The sequence below is a fragment of the Cervus elaphus genome, chromosome 7 (assembly GCF_910594005.1).
Source record: "Cervus elaphus chromosome 7, mCerEla1.1, whole genome shotgun sequence".
NCBI lineage: Eukaryota > Metazoa > Chordata > Mammalia > Artiodactyla > Cervidae > Cervus > Cervus elaphus.
This window is the reverse complement of record NC_057821.1, coordinates 8,440,400-8,457,278: the sequence shown is the minus strand read 5'-3', so window position 1 is coordinate 8,457,278 and position 16,879 is coordinate 8,440,400. Positions and strand designations below refer to the sequence as shown.

Below are 16,879 nucleotides of genomic sequence, written 5' to 3'. Positions count from 1 at the left end.
TTCCACCAAGGACAAGGCACGCTTTGCTTATCTCACTGTTTATTGTTTTGCTCCCAAAGCTTGAACCCTCAGCTGTGTTCAGGAGGAAAAGGTGATGCTTTGTCTAGGATAGAGATACGGTGCTGCTATTTGATTTTCAGATACACATGAAAGATCAGCGTTAGCGAGACTTGGAACGGATGTGTGTCTGAGGTGCAGGAGTGATCTAAGTCCTTGTTTCTCAACACGGTCCACAGACCAGCAGCATCAGCGTTGCCTGCGGGCCCTCACCCCGGACCCAGAGTCAGGGTGCACTTCGGTCAGAGATGTGTATGCAGATTCGTTTGACAGCGAGCCTGCCCTAGGATCATTCAGATAAAAAAAAAAAAAATCCACCACTATCTGATTAGTTGCAGAACTCACACTTTCAAGAGTTTTCACAATGCCAATTCCATTCTTTTATTTCCTCATACCACAAACATTTTACTGCCTTTTTACAACCTGAATTTACATAAGCAAATTGCAAAGGAAAAACAGGCATTCTTTTATCCTCCAAAATGCATGTATGAAATATAGCACAAACTCTAGTACATAAACAGGTTTAGCTGAAGCTTTATGGCAATTTCTTAAAATGAGCATGACAGTTTAAATATTTATGCCTGTAAAGGTCTGCATAATCTACTATACATAGTTATTTCAGAAGCAGTTAAGACGTTTAATTAATTGGAAAAAAACGTCAACAAAAAAGCTCTAACAATTGTGTGCAACTTAAATTATTTACAATTAAACATTTAGGGTCCTGATTCACAAAACTTAGTGCATATCATGATTTTTGCAGAGAAGCTAAGTAGTATGCAGAATATTCCTTGGGTAAAATCTAGAATGAATAGCTTTTAGAAGAATGTTTGTAATATGCTTATTGGAAACTAGAGAAAAAGTAACAAAAACTTCAGCAACTGCATTTGATTTGAAAATTTAAGTAGACAGCAGCAATCAGAAAAAAAAACAGAGGCCACAAGAGAAGAGCTGGTGGCATTTTTGATATTAGTTTTGTTATGTACAAGGAGAAAAACGATACTTCCCATTTTTTTCCTTAAAAAAAAAAAAACAAACCCCAATAATCACTACAGGTGAACTCAGAGTCTTTCTTCTTCCAGAGTTGTCTTTAAACTTAACACCAAAATTAGCAAATGTGGATAAAAAGTACCATCAGTTCAGTGGGTTTTGTTTTAGTAGGGAAAGCCTGGGACAGGGTTACCAAGGGATTAGCTATTCAAATTACGAGAGAATTGTCACAGATAAGGCGCCAGAACCCCAAGCTTCCCCTTGAAGCACTTTGGTGGATTCAAAAGTGATTTTACACATATGCCAAAGGAGGTGATGCAAAGGAAATGAGCAGGACAACCTGTTCTTAAGGTAAAGTGACAGAATGTTCAGTGAATCAGGTACCAGGTTAATGTCTTAAAAAAAAAAAAGCCAAAATTTACAGTAAACATTTTAAACTCTGGAATGCAGATATAGTACAGTTACCAGTAAGTTACATTTACAAAACTGCTTCAGACAGTAGTTGCTCCAGAGTCAGAATTGAAAAATGTACAAGCCAGCTCACAGAACTTTAGATACAATGTTATTAAAATACATTGTTAATCATAAAAATACTTTACTATGTACATGTACACTGTATAAACTCTAGGCCTGCTTAGACCCACTTCTGCCAGGGCAGCGCGCTGTTACCACCCGCTCTTCACACAACGCACACAGCCGGTCCAGCCGTCAGGTCAGGTCTCCGGGAACGTGGGGAAGGGCTTCTCGTCCTGCAGGGCGTCTAGGTGGGAGAGTCGGTTTTGCTTCCACTGTACCTTACTTTCCTAAATGCTGGTCCGAGTAACTCTGGGCACTCACATGATTCGTTTGCGATTTGATTACACTTTAGAAGAAGGCTATAGTTCATCTGGTCAGTTATTACACTGTCCTGCTTGTAGTCGGGATGCTTTGCGATAAACTCCCTCATCCATTTGGCAACTGTCATTAATTCTCCTGGGGGAGAAAAATAAATTTTTTTTTAATGACAACTTAGTAGTATTTTTTTATTTGTTGGGTTTGGTTTTTATCTTTAGTAAGCTAACACTTAGCGGCTGGACAACACAACCCTGAAGAAGAATCAAGAGAGGCGTCTGGGCCGAGCCACACGGCCGGGGCTGGGAACAAGACGTTTTTCACCTTGTTTGAAGAACTCCTCCTGGGCAGGGTTTCATGTTGCAGGCAGGCAGTGAGAACACACGTGTCCTGCTGCTATGAGACCTGTTAGGTGCCACCCATACGGGGACGCCGCCCGCCCTAAGACACAGGAGCCCATGCATGTTGACTAGTCTGTGTCCTCCCATCCAGCCAGGCCTGCCAGTGTCAGAGACTGCCCTGGACGGGGGGCTCTGCATTCCCCAGAGCAACCTGATCAGACAGGGACACAGAATAGTGAGTAGATGTGCTCAGAGAGAAACCCGCAGAGACAGCACTTGGGGGGTTATCCTCTTGGCTCTGGAAACCTTACAGAAGCCTCAAGCAAAATACACAAGCCGCTGTCCTTAGTCACAGCTGACGGCTCCCTGGCCACCGGGATCTCAAAGCTGAGAAAGCAGAGGTCCCTGGGCGCCCCTACAGGGAGGCAGGCTGGAGGGCCTGAGTTCAAGCTGTGTACTTAGTTAGTTCACCTTCGAACTGGCTTAAGACTCACTATAGAGAGTCCGGGATGCTGCAGAGCACGCACAGTTGAGTATTAACGACAAACTACCCACATACAGTATTTTATCACCTAAAACGCCATCGGGTTATAGATGCAACACTCGTTTATGAACCAGGAAGAGAAAATGTGCTGCTGATTCAAAGGTGACTGTCAAAGACAACAAGATGTATGTAACTGCAGAGACGGTACTACCTGGAAAAGTGCATTGATTTAGGATGGTGCATACTTTAATAAAAGACCACTTTAAAAACTGAATATTTTAAGACTGTGAGGTTCTGCCTGTGTTAATGAGATTTTTTTGTTTTAAAAGAAAGAAAAGCAAAGGGTGCCATACCAGATGCTCTCTTCTTGATCAGCTTCAAGTAGTTCAGAATGCTGCATCTGGTGTCCACATCCACCTCCATGTTCTCCAGGTAGGAGTTCAGGATGGGGATCAGCCCGGGGAACACACCGTCCTGCAAGGAGCAGGGCGCGGTCAGGCAGGGGCGCTCGGGGTGGGGGGGGCGGATCTGGGCAGGCAGTCGGAGCACAGGCCAAAGCGGGCCCTACCTTGCCATTGATGATGGTGTCGATGGTCATGAGCGTGTACTCCTCGGCCGCTGGCTCTGCACTGCCCGCGGCCTTGCCGCAGCCGTCCACCACGGCGTTGCCACCTGCTAGAGGGGCGCAGGGCGTGTTAGCAACCAGTGTGGCCTCCGGGGACCCCAGAAATGCAAGAAAAGGCGGTACCTTTGCAAATGTCTTTTCTGAAATAAAACAGTCCCTGCAGGACGGCATCTCGCTTCTGGGCGACCTTCATGTTCTCATCAACCTAAGGAGGAAAACCATTGCGGCACGTCAGAATGTTCCCGAATCAGGGACACTCCTGCTCCCAAGGGGTGGGGCCGCGGACCCGCCTGTGATGAACCCTCCCACCCCTCAGCGCCGGCTGCGGCCAGAGAGGCTGCACAGTCATGTGGGGTTGTGTCCCTCAACCCCAGCCTGGGATGCGCTTTTCTATAACGGGGCAACTAGAAGAGACTCCTGCCTTAGAAATCCACGTGAAACTTACACGTGTGGAGGCTGCCTGGGAAAGCCTGGGGGGGGGAATGTACCGTGCTGGGGAGGCACGGGGTGGTCCCGGCTCACAGCTGGAGGGAAGCGCAGAGGCCCTGCTGCCTTGTGGGTGGGGGGCCCTCTGTCCTCCCTGCCCCCAGGCTTTGCTGCCTCACCCCACCACCTGGCAGTAGGCAGGCCGCCAACGCTGCCTGCCCGCCTGGGGCTCTGCCCACTCCCTCGGGAGCCCCAGCTCCCTCTTCGTGAATTCTTCATTTATTTCAATCAATATAATGAAATCGTAGGGGACACTCCAATATACAAAATGGACACAAGTCAGAGGTCACAGTGGAAGGGATGGCTGGGACAAAGTCTTGGATCCCTCAGCTTTGCCCTTCACACCCATTAATTCCTACAGTTATTATTATTTTTTTTTAAAGGTACATATGACCTTCAGATTAATATAGATAGTTCTAGGAACATGTTCAAATAATAATAATAATCTTCATACGTCTGGCTTCAATCCTAGTCAACACTTGTATTTTTCTTAGTCTTGACAAAAAGCCACAAAGATCAACAGCTGTAATTTCTGCTTTTAGAAATTCCTTTTTCAGTCTATTTTTACTACTGCTCTTTAGATTCTTAATTTGACTACTTAGGTTTATTTTTAATCTTTCTGTTAAAGCATTTAAAGCTACAGTTTTTTCCTTGAGCCCAGCTTTGCCAGCATCATTTTCCTATACAACGTACAGTTCTAATTTTGATTTAATCTAGAACCTATCAGGAAAACAACTTAAAATTTCCAACAGTTAAATTTTTCCTGAACATTTTCGTGATGACTTTTGGTGGAAACGTGACTTACTGTATTTTCCTTGATTAACTTTTGATATTCTTCCTCAGGGCATTCAAAAGGCGTGTGTGGTGTGAGATCTGTGGTACAAGTGACAAGCCAAGCTTGTGGAGCATGTCGTTTACGTCCCCTGTGGCTTTTCTCTTCCTCTGAGTGTGCGACCTGTCAGTTACTGGGTAACAGGACAACTTCTCTAGTAAGTGGTCTACTCCACCGTCCCGACACGGCCTCGGGACGGCCCGCGGTCCCCTCTGCACCTGCACACCGGGGCGCGGAGGACAAGCGGCCCAGGTGAAAACGCCACCAGGCGCTGCAGGTGACTGCACGCTCACCCGGACCAGCATCTTGCCCTCTGCACTTTGGTGCCCTTAGAGTCGTTTATGCTCCTGAGAAGCTATGCTTTCTGGTCAGAAAAAACAAGAATCGTGGCTCTGATGATCCTGGATGAGCAAGTGGACAAACTTGCTTTCTGTATCTCATTTAAGACTTTCTCACATTTCTCTGTTACAACTTTGCCATTTCTGTATTCTTTTTAAAAGGCCATTATGGAGCACTTTACTGTCAACATCTGTCCTTGTTTTAGGTGTATCTTATGCAAATTACACTATTTTAGATCACTGCTTTCAGTATTTGAATAGGAGAATATAGTCTATTCAAATTTGTCTTCATCTTATTTTCACCATCGTGTGCTCTCTTGGGCATACTGTCTTACCATGCCCACGGCCCGAGACCTACTTCTGTAGCACTGGAAGTTTTCTTTGTCCTTTCCCCACCCCCTTTAGCTAGGAGATTAGAGGCGACAAATCTTATTTCTAACCATTAAGTGTTTCTTCTTACTTTCAGACAGTTCAGTCGCTCAGTCGTGTCCGACTCTTTGTGACCCCATGAACTGCAGCACGCCAGGCTTCCCTGTCCACCACCAACTCCCGGAGTTTACTCAAACTCATGTCCATCGAGTCGGTGATGCCATCCAGCCATCTCATCCTCTGTCGTCTCCTTCTCCTCCTGCCCCCAATCCCTCCCAGCATCAGGGTGTTTTCAAATGAGTCAGCTCTTCGCATGAGGTGGCCAAAGTATTGGAGTTTCAGCTTCAGCATCAGTCCTTCCACTGAACACCCAGGACTGATTTCTGTTAGGATGGACTGGTTGGATCTCCTTGCAGTCCAAGGGACTCTCAAGAGTCTTCTCCAACACCACAGTTCAAAAGCATCAATTCTTCGGTGCTCAGCTTTCTTCACAGTCCAACTCTCACATCTATAAATGACTACTGGAAAAACCAAAGTCTTGACTAGATGGACAAGTAGTTTTGAAATTCTTTCTCCAGACGTAAGCCATTAAGAAGCATCTACTATTACCCTCCTTCCACTGACCCCTTGCTAGATAAGATTTCTGCCTGACTCTGAGCCCTAACGTAATCTTTTTTGTTATAATCACTCGGAATTTAAAGACTAGCTCGGATGCCAGAGATGTTCACGGTTCTAGTTCTTTACCTTCAGGATTCTGGAGACTTCTCTCCATCTCTTCCAGCGTTTAATGTTGTAGATGAGAAATGAGACCAACTGATTTTTCTTCTTTTTGGCAGAAAGCTAAGTAGCCTAATTTCCTCTCCTTTCTGGACAACTGAACTTTTTTTTGAGATTCTTTCTAGATTTCGGTTCTTCTTTATCTATTTCTGTCTCATCCTTAATGGATTCTTACTCGGGGAAAATTATATTCATTTATTGTATCTCACAATAGATAGACCTTTTGTGTAGACCATTCTCTTCTTCTAATTATTAGACAAACGCTGAACTTTTCAAAGAATTCCTCTCTTGCTTTTCCCATGACTTCCGTTTCTCTGCCGTCCTACAGGGATGAATCTCACTTTGGTTCCGGAAATCAGTGACTTTGACCTTGAACCACACCCGCGTACTGGGGAGCATGCTGAGCTTTAAAAGTGTGGCGACCACGTCCTTTGTTTCTGAGAACTCCTCTCATCCCCAAAAGTTCTTTGATCCACAGGGCTTGTTTATTTAAGATGCAACTCTTCTCTAGGATTTCTTCAGGGGCATTAGTGAGAATTTCTTTAAAAATTCTTTCCAGTTTCCAAATTAACCGCGTTCCACTGAGGATAATACACGCTGGGGGCCCATGGGCTCTTCTCTTTAAGGCTATTAAAAGTTTTCAAGTTTCTCCTGCCTTTCAGGTATCTATACCTGACCCTGGAACAACGCACGTCCCCCTAGATGAAGGTGCTCTCCAGCAGTAAACATCACAGTACCCCACGATCTGCAGGTCAAATTCTCGGATACGGAGGAACCGACTGTTAGGTACATGTAGTTTTCTGACTGTGTGAGGTCAGGGTCCCTAATGCCTGTGTTGTCCAAGGGTCCAGTGTATTTACATTCATAAGCAAAGGCTTAATTAGACCGGCAGCTCTCGTGGACCCATCACATGGTCTGATCTCCCCAGGGGGTGCCCCACACAGCTAACAGGGGTCCGCAGAGTCCTGCCGGTCACCTTGGGCCTGGGTGCAGTGGGCAGGCAGGGTTAGCCTGACCTCCAGACTTCTTCAGGGTGTGTGTGTGCACCGGCGGGAGTGGCCCCCACGGAGGAAGGGGGAACGGCGTGTGGGGGCTGGTGCTGGTCCTCCTCCACGCTCGCCGGGACAAGCAGTGTGCCCCGCTGTCTCAGCTCTGGCCCTGAGCCCCGCAGACCCCACTCCTAGCCCCGCTCCATGCCCGGTCCTTCAGCCAGGAGCCCAAGGCCTCCACGCTTGCTTGACTATGGCCCCAGGGCCTGCGGTGTTGCAGCCTCAGAGCCTGGAGCTGTTTCAAGGCCCCAAACGGCTTCCAGAAAGCTCCGTCTTGGTCTTAGTCGGGCTGGGGCGGATTCAGGTCTGTTTTTCCGATGGTGCCCTGCCATCCTCATTCCCCAGAAACCTCCCTAGCTCAGCTCCTCTGAGGTGCCCCCTCCCTGCACAGAGCAAGGTCGTGACCCGCCTGGGAGGTGACAGATGGAACACACTGGGGGCACCCCCTCCCACCACCATCTTAAATCCAAAGTCTAGACATTAGTGGTTATTCAAATGTAACCCTAAATGTCCTTCAAATGGGCCAAGTAAGGAGCTACCACCAGCGCTTTTTTCCAGGAGTCTCCACCAAAATGGTCCCCAAATCTGTAGTATAAACTTTGGTTTGAAAGTAAAAAAAACAGGGTGGAAGGGGAACACTCTTTCTAAGGAGGAACAGGTCTAAGAGAGGTCAGAGTTGAAACAAGTATTATACATAAAGGAGCATCAGATGATAATCCAGATACCCACATCCAGCCCTAAGCTGAAAGCTGAAAGGTAAACTGTCCTTACCTTCGACAGCGGGATGAGAAAGTCCAGTTTGTAGGACAAGATGACCCTGGTGAGCAGCACCACGAACACCACGTATGCGGAGTTCTCGAAGTCTGTCAGCTGAACCTGGACGTGGGGCCAAGACGTCAGGGACCCACTGTGCCAGCAGCTCCTCCCACGGGGCCCCCGCGGGTCACAGCGTTCCCATGCACCTCCTAACCCCCACCCGGGCCGGAAGCCTCTGCCCACAGTCTACTCCCAGAAAGCAGTCCTCCCGAGCTGCTGGGCGTGCATGTGACATGCACACACACGCCTATCTGTGCTGCTGTCTGGGTAACCCGGGCCTCTGGTGCACGCGCGCACGTGTGCGCACACACACACACACACACACACGTGCGCTCGATCTGTGCTGCTGTCTGGGTAATCCGAGCCTCCGGTGCATGCGCGTGCACACGTGCACACACATACACACACACACACACGTGCGCGCACGATCTGTGCTGCTGTCTGGGTAATCCGAGCTTCCGGTGCATGCGCGTGCACACACATACACACACACACACACGTGCGCGCACGATCTGTGCTGCTGTCTGGGTAACCCAAGCCTCCGGTGCATGCGCGTGCACACGTGCACACACACACACACACACACACACACGCGCGCTTGATCTGTGCTGCTGTCTGGGTAATCCGAGCTGCTGTCTGGGTAATCCGAGCCTCCGGTGCATGCGCGTGCACACGTGCACACACATACACACACACACGTGCACACACACACACACGCGCGCTTGATCTGTGCTGCTGTCTGGGTAATCCGAGCTTCCGGTGCATGCGCGTGCACACGTGCACACACATACACACACACACACACGTGCGCGCACGATCTGTGCTGCTGTCTGGGTAACCCAAGCCTCCGGTGCATGCGCGTGCACACACATACACACACACGCGCGCGCAATCTGTGCTGCTGTCTGGGTAACCCAAGACTCTGGGGAGGGTACAGGTAGGTGGGTGGCGGTCAGGTGGGAATAGGTTCAACTGAGTTGGTTCCTGCCCACAGCCCGCGTACCTCCATGGGCCGGAATTCCACTCTCCACCCGATGTCAGAATTTGGAGGAGGCGGCTTGAATCGCATTGTCTGCCAATTTGTGGACTGAATATTCTGTAATCAAAAAGCAGAGAATAAAACCAATTTCCCACATATCTGGGGAGATCCTAAGGTGATTTCATACTTAACATGTGAAGCAGACTATTTACTGTGTATACCGTTCGATTTACAAAGGAAACTAAACAGCGAGCATTTATCAGAAGTGAGGTGACACATTGACTCTGAAAGTAGCAGTCATGTTCTTATTTTTTAAAGCATTCGCTGCAGGTACCTCAAAGTGGTCGGACTCGTTGGCATCATCCAGGTGGATTTTCTCTTCAAACAGAGTCAGCGGGTCTCTGATGAAGAGGTGCGCCACGTGCTGGGCCAGCAGGTGGTCGAGGCCTGCGGAGAGGTCACACCAGGCTCACTCCAGAGCCGCTCTCCACGCCCCAGGGACGGCAGACAGCTCGGGGGGTTGAAGAAAGGCAGCTAGGAGCTTAGGAGACGCTGGGTTGTGCAGGATTCTTGTGTCGCCCCGAGTTTATCCTGCAGACCCGAGGGGAGTGTCGGAGTTGTGTTCACCCCTTAAACGATGCCCGTGGGGATCTCAGGGACACACCTCCAAAGTCAGTTCTTTTTGCTACAAGTTAAGCTCTCACAAGTATTTGGGACTTGAAACTTTAGGGAAAACAGCCTCATAAGAAAAGTTCAGAGACCTCACATTAAAAATAGAAGCCAGATGGGAGTCAGCAAAGGAGTTTAAGAGAGTGTTGAAGAACTAAAGGCTTACAGTCAAATCTAGACAAGGGGAATGGAGGCTTACCTTCCTGCAACAGCTGTTCGTAGATTTCTTTGTCTTTTGTCAGGTCAATGTCATTGTATTTCTCACCGCACTCAGATAAGTAACTGTCTATTGAATCATATCGGGACTTACTGATCCTATAGTGGTTGTTCTTCAGGGGCTAAAATTGAAAAAATGCAAATGAATGCCATATAAAGTGATGTGGAAATAAACTAATATCCCAAGTAATTATATTAGAAGCTTATATACTTTACAAACAATTACCTAAAAGTGTCCAACCTGAACATGAGATCCTGAAAAATAGCTATTAACCCTGAAAAGTATTAGAATTAAAAAAAAAAAATTTTGGAGACAATTTAATCTGTTCTCAGATCTGAGTTAAATATGTATACATATATATATTCCTTCTTTTTTTTTATAAGTGGATCACCATTATTATTAAGACTAGAAAATGCCCATGTTGAGAGCAAAAATATAAACCCACAGTGTATTCTTGCCTGGAAAACCCCAGGCATAGAGGAGCCTAGTGGGCTATAGTCCACGGGGCTGCAGAGAGCCAGACATGACTGAGCCACTAACACTTTCATAATGTAAACCAAAAAATTTGGTTTAAACCATTAAAATTTCTGCTTTAAACTTATTTCTACTCAGAAAGCATGGTCAACAATTTATGAACAATTACATAGAGACCAAGACAGCAGCGGTGCAGCCCTGGTCAAGACCATGAGACTCGCCTGTGAGGACCCTCTACTAACACGCACATCTGCGTCTCAGCTCTGGGCTTTCTCTGCTCACTGGGTCTGTGGGTGGGCAGGGCTGAGTGAGTATTTTTAAAAAGCTCTAGAGGCGGTTCTGATGCACACTCTTGGTTGGAGAGATGCAGGGTCGGAGTTCAACATGCAAACAAGAGGCACAAACCTACCCTTCTTAGGCAAAACTCACCCTTTGTAAGGGGCCAAGGACTCTGACAACAGATTACGCTTTCCCCAGCAGAGAAAGCGCCATAGACAAAGCACTCAGGTAGCGCCAAAAAGCTTTCTGGTAAAAACAGCCGTCAGCACTGACTTCCAAAATAAAGAAAAACTGTTCTACCAATTTTAGAGGGCAAACATACACAGATCTCAACAAATGATGATTAACTTGGCACCGCCCTCCCCCCTCCAACCAAACCACATTTCCCCCGTTCTCACCCCAAACACACCATAAAGCCACAGACAGGCTGATAAGCTGTCAGCTTCTTCCATGTGTGACTAACCCACTCAGGATAAAATCGGTTTAAAGGAGACTTCAACACTGTGAGTGGCGACAAGACCCCCACTTCACCTGCTGGATTCAAAAGGCTAATAAGGAAAAGCGTTCCCACCTCCAGTCCTCTCTCCTCCCGAGTTCTATCATCTACAGATGCAGAAATCACGCCCCAGCGACAATCAATGTCTGACACATAGCCTCGGTAAAAAGGCGACGCAGCGCTCAAAGCCATCTAGGAACAAACAGAAGTCAGCATCTGCAAGGTCAAAGTGTCACCAACACGCTGAAGAAGGCTCCGTGCAGTTACCCCTGGTCTAGAAGCACCAGCTTACACCACCCCTGCCGGCTCTAGCACATGTACTGCGCCTGCCTGCTCCTGGGGAAGGACAGAAGGAGTGACTCCAGCCCTGGCCTCCACTTCCTTGAATCATCCTCTCTAGACGGTGAGGACAGGCGGGATGAGAGAAGGAAAACAGCTACGCTTGAACTTGACGTTTAACGCATAAATGCCTCGCTAGCTAAAGCACTGCTAAACTCTTCAGCTTAGACGCTTACCCATGAGCTCCACATCTGCATACTAGTTGTGTTAGTTCAGTTCTAAATGAAGTCTTAACTGGACTTAAATAGCACACAGTCAGCAAATTTTGCACATGCAGTCTTTATCTGATACAAAAGAGTAGTTAAAATTAGGTGTGATTTCTACTTACAACAATTGGGCAGATGGTAGCCAACTGATCATAAAGGTATCTGGCCTCAGATATGCTGCAGGCTTGGAACGTTACCTGTTTAAGAATCACAGATTATCAAACAATAATACAAAATCACCACCATCCTCCCCAAGGAGCCAGTCCGAGAAGGAAGGTTGTTGCTCATGGCATGTGAGGTCATTCCACTGATCCCAACACTGAAGCCAGTTTTAAAAGCTGTCTGGGATGAACTTGTCTAGAATATGGCTTTAATCATGTTTGCACGGGATATAAATAACCATGTTCTAATGTTAAGTATGATTAAGAAGTCAGCAAAGAAAAATAGGACCTATGTTAACAGAGAAGTTCAGCCAGGCACTTCTCTTCTACAGCTGGCCACCCATGTCCGGCTGGCTGCGGGCTTGTATAAATTTTGGTACAAAAGGAGAATCTGCAGATGCGAATAATGGGCTTCAAAGCTCCCCACTGTGACACAATGGGGAACAGCCTGGAAGGGGACAGGACTGTAGGAAGGAAGAGAAGGCAGTTAAAACACTTCAGCTGCCCAGGAAGAATTGCGGGCTGGTGGAGGAAGCACAGAAGGGCCACAGCGGGCCTGGAGCCGGCGGGCGCGGACGAGAGGAGACCTGGGTTTGGGCCCGGGTGGTCCTCAGATGGTGGGGAGCCGCAGCATCGAGACACGGCGGGCGTACTGAGCCACGAAGAGACCAGGAGACCCGTAGCAGGCTTTCTTCTCAGTTTTTTGATTAGTGCCTCTTAGGTGGTCTAGTACACACTACATTTACAGGCAAATTCTGGAAAAGTCAACCCTAGAAAAATATGCTTAAGAAAACCGGCAGCTGGAATTCAATAACCAAGTTACAACCGTGATACGGCTTACAGCTTAGTTATTTTAAGTACATTTAAGAGCTGGCTTCCTTACCCCAGGATCAACAGAGCCACAGCCGGACCAAAGAGGACATCACTGCCGTAACGATGGAAAAGGAAAAAATAATTCTTAACACCTTAAAAAGGTATGAATATATGAATGGTTTTGGCTTCTGGTATCCTTTCAAAGTATCATATAAAGAAAAGAAGCAATTTCCCCTCAGGAAAATGAGGAGTGGGAAAAAAAGAAGAAAAATTGATTTTAGAAAACTAAATACCTAAAATTTCTCTAGTATCCAGTGTTGAAATCAGAATTTTTTGGGGGGTGGGGGGAGGAAGGGAGCCTATCATAACATGCATGAACTTATTAAATGATTCCTTTAAAGTCCCCTGAGAGTCAAGAATTTGAATATGGTTAAAATATTGTACAGTGAGTTGCTAAAAAACCTTAAAACAATACTTTGAAATCATTTTGTCCTGCTTTCTTGTAATGGGTAGTTTCTAGGGTTCCACTTAAGAGATAACAGAGACTTCTGTGGAGATTGGTAGAATCTGTTTCATTTTCCACTTACATTAGCTGGGCTAAAGACTTTTAAGTGTATTATTGAAAGTGGGGTGGCTGGACACGCCATTTAGAAAAAGAAAACAACCTTAAACCCATGACAATGCTTAAATTGGATGGAAAACTGTACCTACAAGCAAGAAAAATGTAAACTACCTACCATTAGGACATATTTGTTTGTATAAACACTGTATCAAAGCAAAGAATGATCCCTTTGGAATGGGGTAACAGTGCAGTCTTAGGCCAAACACCTGGGTTTAATAGTAAACCAACGAAAAAAGGCAACTGGCCCTCCAACAGCACTGCTACAATTTTAAAGCCATGCACTGTTAAGTTCTAGAGTTTAATGGCTCTCTTCAGAAATATTTGTAATTAAGATAGTTAAGCAGATATGCAGTTAAAAGTCAAAAGGTCTCCTTTTTTATGCAGTGTGCCTAGCTGGAAGGAAACTCATGGCCTAGGTTTGTTCGGCAGACACGCTTTATACCACTTACATCAGTGAGTCAGGAAAAATGGGGGGAATGAGATCCTCGGCCATGGTTACTTAAACACACTTAGCATGGATACATCTGACTGTCACATTCAATTCTGATTATACATAGCTGTAAAAATGAATGCATCTGAGATCCAGGTGCAGGCAGGCGTGCCTCTGTGTGAAGCTGCCCGAGACGGTGGGACAGAGGGTCACCAGCTGTGTGTGCAGGGCAGGGCCACCTCTCGTGGGGCCAGGCTTCACGGTGCTCCAGCCAGCCAAGTCATCGGAACTGGACACAATCTCCTTAAATAATGATGAGGCTCCCCTTTTTATCAGAGATTTTCAGTTTGAAACATCTAGTTTTGTGCCACTCCTACTTCTGTTCTGACATTTTATTTTTTAATATTTTTATTTACTTATTTTTGGCTGCTCTGGGCCTTCGCTGCTGTGCGTGGGCTTCTCACGGCAGCGGCTTCTCGTGTTGCGGAGCACAGGCTCAGCTGTCCTGAGGTGTGTGGGATCTTCCCGGACTAGGATCGAACTTGTGTCCCCCTGCGTTGGCAGGCGAATTCTTAACCTGGTGTTTAACCTTAAGGTGGTCTTTTCCTGGACCACCAGGAAGGTCCCGACATGATTTTAAAGAAACTGAAGATTGAAACCAGTACTGCTGTTACTAAAAACAAGAGTATGAGCTCAGCCAGACTTAGAAGGGGCCGCAATATAAACTCTTCTTTTATGATGAGAAAGCTGAGGCCAGAAGAAGGGAAAGGAGCTAGCCAAGTGCCCGAGAGATGACAGCTGAAGCCTGGATGGGGGTTCGCGGGCAGCCGGAGGGGTCCCCCACAGATCTCCTATGGGATGGGGAAGCATCGCTGCCACAGGCACCAGCAATCAGATTAGACCCGGGGGCAGTTTTAATCACGTCATTAAGAGAGGCTCTTCTACGTCCTGTGAAACAGCCAGGGGCAAGGCAAACCGGGGCTGTTAAATATTTCTTCTTTTTATACCACTATACAGCCTTATAGGAAGATAGAAGTTTAAAGTCCAAACAATCCTTCCCTTGGACCATAAACTCCCTGGGGTGCATCCAGGGTTCATTTTCGGAAACTAAGATCTGAGCAGTGTTTACAATCTCAAAGCTAACCCATCACTAGATGGCAGCAAAAATTAGGCACAGAAAGAGCTGAGACAGTGACCCTGGAACATTCCACGTGTTAAGTTCACGAGCGGCTGTGTCTTTGCAGTGAACTGAAGATTTTGCAAATTCTGTTCAGAGACACCTTCCAATGAATTTACTAACATAACCTCAGTGGGTTGCAGAATGATGTCACTAGTTACAATAATATTTCAACCTGAGGAAAATTTTAAAAACCAAACATGTGCATCCCAAGAAAAGAAGGTAATGAACAGAAATGGGGGGCAGCTCGCCTCTCCGGGTCTTTGCACGGTACCTGCAGGCAGCAGTTGCCCATCCCGAAGCCCATGGCGTCCATGTAAATGTGGTCGGGCTTAGCGGCCTTCGCGGCCTCCTCGTCCTCAGGAAAAGTCTCTATAAATGGAGCTGGGGTGTTCTTGTCCTTAAAGACTGCAGTGATAAAACCAGAGAGAAAGAGGAGAGAGCAGGGCGTGAGTGAGAGTCAGCATCCGCGGCGGGCAGGGCCGCCCCCTCCCCGCCCGCGGACTCACTGGGCACGTTGATGACCACTTTCTCGCCCCTCCGGTGACGGATGTTCCTGGTGAGCGTGCTGAAACAGATGACAAATGTCCTGAGCGGGCCGCCCAAAAACCCTCATGCAGAAGAAGAATTTGATAATACAGCGCTACGCTGTAGGAGGAGGCCGGCTCCTCCCTCAGACAAGTCCCCTTAGGCAGCCCTACAGAAAAATCACAGGCGCCCAGACGGAGGGATTTCCTGCAGCCTCGCCTGCGGGCTCCTGCTTGAGAACGTCACCCTCTCTGCTGTCCAAGCCCCCATCCCAGACTCTGTGTGACTGACCAAACCGAGCTCAAGTGTTCAAGGTCTGCTGTGGTCTGGCCTCATGCTACGTTTCTAACATTTTCCATGTGAAGTCCAAAACCTGAGCCGAGCTGAGGTCCTCATATTCTCTGCGCCTCACGGGACCCCGGTACCTCATCGCTACCCCCATCCAACCTGCGCCTTAACACCATCTAATGGCCCACCTTGTCTGACCCAGAAGACCCCAGGCACGCTATGGCTGTGAGCACTGAACATGTGGCCAGTCCTTAAAAAAGTGCTCTGAGAGCAAACTCACAGCAGATTTTGAAGACTTGGTTTAGAAATAAAGTAAAACTTACTAGTAATTTAAAAATACTGATTGCAAGTTGGATGTGTGTGTGTCATTAGTCACTCAATTGTGTCCAACTCTGCGACCCCACGGACTGTAACCCGCCAGGCTCCTCTGTCCGTGGGATTCTCCAGGCAAGAAGACTGGAGTGGGTAGCCATGCCCTTCTCCAGGGGACCTTCCGGACCAGAGTCAAGCCTAGGTCTCCCGCCTTACAGGCAGAGTCCTTACCGTCTGAGCCACAAGAGAAGCCCTCTAGTTGGATATAGCTATAAATATAATTCATTTTTTTATTACTTCTTTAACGTGGCTACTAAATTACTATTAAAATGACATGTGTGGCTCGCACTATGGTTTCACCAGGCAGGGCCGCTGTCCGCGTGGCGTAACGCCTCCGCTCTCGGGAGGCCTGCCTTTGACCCCTCGGTCAGAAGCACCCTCTTCTGTCGGGTGTTGCCACCTTTGGACATAACCTTCCTTTTCTTGCAGCTGACCATCTCCATGCTGTCCTTGGCGCACTCTAGCCCTAACACCGGGAACTAAGCTCCTGTGTCCTCCTCTTCCCCAAAGACTCCGCGCGTGGCATGTGTGCAGACGTGTTACAGGAATGGACCCTGAGCTGCCACAGGTCCCTAACTCTAGGTCAGGAGCCCGGGTTCAGGACAACAGGTGAGACTCAAAGGGACAAAGCTGAGACCAGACCGGTGCGGGCCCTAAAGCAACCTGAAACCCTGGAGTTAGAACTACAGAGCAGAAGGTAGCACGTGCCTATCACACACACAGGCGCTGGACGCGTGTCCCTTATAGTCACGGGACACGAGCGGGGCGAGGAGATCACAGACACTGGAGGTAAAAGATAAAAACAACAAGAGAGCTTCTCAAACAGGTGTTAACAGA

General features: G+C 47.5%; 1 protein-coding gene across 2 annotated transcripts in view; it reads right to left on the bottom strand.

Annotated features, from left to right (window-relative positions):
• Positions 1-413: 413 nt before the first annotated feature.
• The window catches only part of GCLC (glutamate-cysteine ligase catalytic subunit), a 43,109-nt gene continuing 26,643 nt past the window's right edge, over positions 414-16,879 (bottom strand). Inside the window, exons 5-16 of one of the 2 annotated variants that reach the window (XM_043907082.1) lie at positions 15,364-15,422; positions 15,129-15,262; positions 11,774-11,848; positions 11,182-11,298; positions 9,840-9,978; positions 9,306-9,418; positions 8,996-9,088; positions 7,948-8,052; positions 3,449-3,530; positions 3,269-3,375; positions 3,054-3,174; positions 414-2,016 (exon numbers count right to left, since the gene is read on the bottom strand). In XM_043907082.1, the coding sequence (XP_043763017.1) occupies positions 1,805-2,016; positions 3,054-3,174; positions 3,269-3,375; positions 3,449-3,530; positions 7,948-8,052; positions 8,996-9,088; positions 9,306-9,418; positions 9,840-9,978; positions 11,182-11,298; positions 11,774-11,848; positions 15,129-15,262; positions 15,364-15,422 (1,357 nt within the window). In that variant the 3' untranslated portion in view covers positions 414-1,804. The remainder of the gene's footprint in view (positions 2,017-3,053; positions 3,175-3,268; positions 3,376-3,448; positions 3,531-7,947; positions 8,053-8,995; positions 9,089-9,305; positions 9,419-9,839; positions 9,979-11,181; positions 11,299-11,773; positions 11,849-15,128; positions 15,263-15,363; positions 15,423-16,879) is intronic. The other variant, XM_043907083.1, reaches the window with a different exon arrangement.